Source organism: Euphorbia lathyris, chromosome 1 (assembly GCF_963576675.1).
Source record: "Euphorbia lathyris chromosome 1, ddEupLath1.1, whole genome shotgun sequence".
Taxonomy (NCBI): Eukaryota; Viridiplantae; Streptophyta; class Magnoliopsida; order Malpighiales; family Euphorbiaceae; genus Euphorbia; species Euphorbia lathyris.
Genome location: NC_088910.1, coordinates 30589523 through 30593547, shown reverse-complemented (window position 1 = coordinate 30593547; position 4025 = coordinate 30589523). Strand labels below are relative to the sequence as shown.

Sequence of the window (4025 nt, the reverse complement as noted above, 5' to 3'; positions counted from 1 at the left end):
TGCCCCCTGAACTTGTCCAAAAAGCTTGATTGACCCCTGAATTTGCGTAAAATGTAATCAATTGATCACTCGGTTGCAGAAAAGTAAGTTAAATGCAAAAATGTATTGCACGCGTCTTAAAAAAAAGTAAAATGACCAAGATCGGGGTATGCAGTTCTAATATTAGAGAAGATAAATAATAACTTCATTTTTAATCTATTTTTGAATTATGTAATAACATCCTAAGATGCGTGGAATATATCTTCCACATTTAATTTAAATTTTTTTTTTTTTTGCAATCGAGTGATCAATTGATTATATTCTATTGTTCAATAGGCTAACTAAATATGTTATGTAAGTTCAGAGATCAAGACACTTTGAAAGTTCGTGGACCAATCAAGTTTTTTTTAGATAAGTTAACAAATGAAGTATTAAGCCTATTTTAAAAACATCAAGATTTTTTTTTTTTTTAACTAAAAACTTTAAGAATTAAATCTGTGCTTCGTACAAAATTGACAAAGGTGAAATAAATAATTATGTATTTTCTTTTGAATAAATAATTGATATAACATTTAATCGTTAACCAGCCACCAGCCAACCTAAGCAAATTCTGCCGATAATCTGCGGGAAAAAAATAAAATAAAAAAAGTGATAATTGAACTGGACTGCTTTAGCCTCTAAGCTGAGCTCACGGAGTTTATTCCTGCATCCGACATATTATCAATACGGATTTCAGACTCAGCCGAACCCTAGACTCTCTCTGCAATTTCCAAAACTCGCTTCAAGCCTGTCTCTCTTTTCCTTTGACATTTCTTAGAAGTCTCCAATTTCGAATCCCGGCCATGGACCTCCAGAGAGCTATGCTTGACGAACTCATGGGTGCAGGTATTTGAAGCTTTTTCACGCATTCAGATGATTTGGAATTTTTTATTCCCACTATCTTTTTCTTATATGTTGATTGTTCTTCAAGCTCTGCTATTGGCTTGCGTCTAATCGTTGTTGATTTCGCAATGGTGAATTTTCAGATCGTAATTTAACTGACGAACAGAGAAAAGATTACAAGGAAATAACTTGGGAATCCAAGGAAGTCTGTCCATTTTATATGGCTCGATTTTGTCCTCATGATCTCTTTGTCAACACTAAAAGCGATCTCGGTGCGTTTCTATCTTTAATTTCCCCCTCACGTTTACTTGTTTATCTCCTTATGGTCGGAGGCTTGGAGCATTTGTGATTCCACGAGTTTCTTGTTATATTTGAAGCATTGAGGGTTTTACTTAGTTTTTGTTGTGTTGTTTCTGTGTCAGGGCCATGTGATAGAGTTCATGATCCAAAATTGAAAGAAAGGTGGGAACTTTTTTATCCTTTCTACTTGATTTTTTAAGCTTCATGTTTGATTGTTGCATGTTATAAGGAGAATTGGCAATTTGAAATGCTATGTTTTCATTTGTAAATATGAGTTTGCTTAGTGAAAGCTATGCTAGTATCTGATACATACTTGGTAGTTATCAACAATATTGTTAGTAGATTTCATATGTTTTTCTTGAATTTGTTGCTGCTTGGTATTAGTTGCTTAGTATGTATGATGGAGTTTAACCACTCAATCTGCGATGAATTCTTTACATATTAGTTGCTTTTTCTTTTTCTATACTTAATATTCTTTTTGATTGTAATCATTGTATGTATTGCATATTGAATTGTGTGTTTGTGGCGCATGCTAAATCTGAAGTCTATAGGCATTTGATCCGGTATGTGAAAGAATGTCCATAATATGTCTCTTTGACTCTAGAGATGAAATGTCTGATTATTTGTTGTAATTCTAATTTTAATTGGTGCATGGTTGATTTTGGATTTTAGCTTCGAGAAGTCTCCAAGACACGACAGATACTTACCAAGATTTGAATTTGAACTGGCTCAACGATGTGAGAAATTGGTAGGTTATACTTATACACTTCCTTCTGTTTTGGTACTTCATTTTGTCTTGTTAAAATAGTTTTGGTTTCTTCTCAATTATAGGTGATGGATTTGGATAGGAGGGTAAGACGTGGACGAGAACGCCTAGCTCAAGGGGAGGAACCTATACCACCGCCTCCATTGTCAGCTGAAAAGTCTGAACAGCTTTCCGTTGTGGAGGAGAAAATAAAGAACCTACTGGTGCAAGTGGAGTCCCTCGGAGAAGCTGGAAAGGTGGATGAAGCTCAAGCTCTCATGAAAAAGGTTCTGTTGTTTTATCCCGTACCTTCCATTACCAACTCCCTAACTTGACAACATAAAATATTCTTATACAAATTAGAAAAACAAGACCACCTATAGATATAAGGGAACTCTTTTATATGTATTACTAAGTATGCATTTCAAGAACAACCATTTTGGTGTTAAGATGCTTTCAGTTTCTACTTGCATGTTCTTTGCTGTGTTATGTGCTGCTTTTTTCCAAAGTAAAAAAATTCCCCGAAATTTAACAGGTGATGACAAATGAAATTACAATTTTGGAGATACTTTTGCAGGTTGATGAACTCAATACCGAGAAGGTCTTGATACAATCCCAGAATGATAAAGTATTGATGGTTCCACAGGAGAAAAAGATGGCCTTGTGTGAAATTTGTGGTTCTTTTCTAGTTGCAAATGATGCTGCAGAGAGGACCCAGTCCCATGTTGTAGGAAAGCAGCACATAGGTTATGGCATGGTGCGGGATTTCATCACAGAATACAAGGTGAGATAAGTTTTCGCCATTGAATTTAAAATTTAGATTTTTGTTCTTTTTCTGCTCATGGAAGAATGAGAAATGCAATTTGCAGGAAGCAAAGGAGAAAGCGAGGGAAGAGGAGAGGCTAGCTAGGGAGAAGGAAGCAGAAGAGCAGAGGAAGCAGAGGGAGAAGGAATCTGAGAGGAGGAGTGGCTCTGATGATAGGGACAGACATCATGATAGGGACCGAGAAAGGGAGAGGGACCGCCACCGGGATCGTGAAAGGTCACGAGAGTGGAATGGTAGAGGTAATGGGGATGGAGGAAAGGGGAGAGACTGGAGGTCCAGGAATGCCAGAGATGCTGCGAGGGATAGATATCGTGACCGGAGTAGGTCACGCTCCCCTGTCAGACATGGACGTAGAAGATCCCCTAGAAGTCCAGTTCGTCCATATTAAAATGGATTGTGTAGATAGCTATCCAAGATATTTGAAACATGAGGTAGACTTTTTATATCTTGTAACTTTACGAGGATGTTATTTTGGCGTCCTGAGTTTGATTAGTATCATGGGTAAAGCCTTTTTTTGCTATCTCACAGCTTTGTTGAGACTAAACCTCCCTTACGTCAATATATTGAGGAGAAAGCTGTTGAGGTAGGTATGACTTGATACTATTGTAAGTCTTGTGTTCATTTTAGGCTTTGGCTGAACTGAATTTCTTTTACACAATTGTCTCTGGACCACTGCTGCTGATAGAGACTTTGGTTTTATGTCTTCAAAGGTAACACATAAATCTTATTCCTATGATTGTCTTCGAGGTAACACATAAACCTTATTCCTATGATGTCTTCGAGTTAACATATAAATCTTATTCCTATTATGTCTTCGTGGCAACACAAATCTTATTCCTATTATGTTTTCGAGGTAACACAAATCTTATTCCTACCTTGGCCATAGTGTAGTTTGAATTTTCAAGTTGATTTAGTTTTGTCTACAATGTATTGCTTCCTCCGCTAAACAGTGAAGGTGAAGAATTCTAAAATCTGCTGTTATTAATCACGTACAACTTAAGATTATTTTACAGGTGACTAGCTTTTTCTTAACAGAAACATGATTCCAATATAGAGCATGTAATCATGTTCACAAGCTACAAGGTAGTAATAATCATTCATTTCCTTCATTCCTGACTCATTGTTTGGTGGGACTTGAATTGTTCGGATGTTTCATTAGTTGTCCACATTAGTAACACCGCTGTTAGGGTAGTACGTGTAAAAGCTTTGCTTATTCATCTTAATGCAGAAATGGATCTCCTCTTTTACGGAGTAGGTTTTTTTGGAGTCAAAATTTCGAAATCAGGGTCAGAC

At 36.5% G+C, this 4025-nt stretch overlaps 1 protein-coding gene across 2 annotated transcripts; it reads left to right on the top strand.

Annotated features, from left to right (window-relative positions):
• Positions 1–592: 592 nt before the first annotated feature.
• On the top strand, positions 593–3429 carry LOC136226733 (uncharacterized). 2 transcript variants are annotated; one of them, XM_066015382.1, is made up of 8 exons: positions 593–864; positions 1005–1133; positions 1284–1323; positions 1834–1909; positions 1993–2193; positions 2484–2690; positions 2776–3163; positions 3261–3429. In XM_066015382.1, the coding sequence occupies exons 1-7, from the start codon at positions 822–824 to the stop codon at positions 3118–3120; spliced, it is 1041 nt and encodes a 346-aa protein (XP_065871454.1). In that variant the 5' UTR covers positions 593–821; the 3' UTR covers positions 3121–3163; positions 3261–3429. The 2 variants fall into 2 exon arrangements, with proteins under 2 accessions (XP_065871454.1, XP_065871445.1); XM_066015373.1 differs by having other exon boundaries at positions 2776–3429.
• Positions 3430–4025: the final 596 nt, after the last annotated feature.

Bases quoted from the DNA above. Each gene is read 5' to 3' on its own strand.
- LOC136226733 (XM_066015382.1), top strand. From the start codon at position 822: ATGGACCTCCAGAGAGCTATGCTTGACGAACTCATGGGTGCAG. The intron at 1,134-1,283 runs GTGCGTTTCTAT...TTTCTGTGTCAG, and splicing joins CAACACTAAAAGCGATCTCG to GGCCATGTGATAGAGTTCAT. The intron at 2,691-2,775 runs GTGAGATAAGTT...TGCAATTTGCAG, and splicing joins ATTTCATCACAGAATACAAG to GAAGCAAAGGAGAAAGCGAG.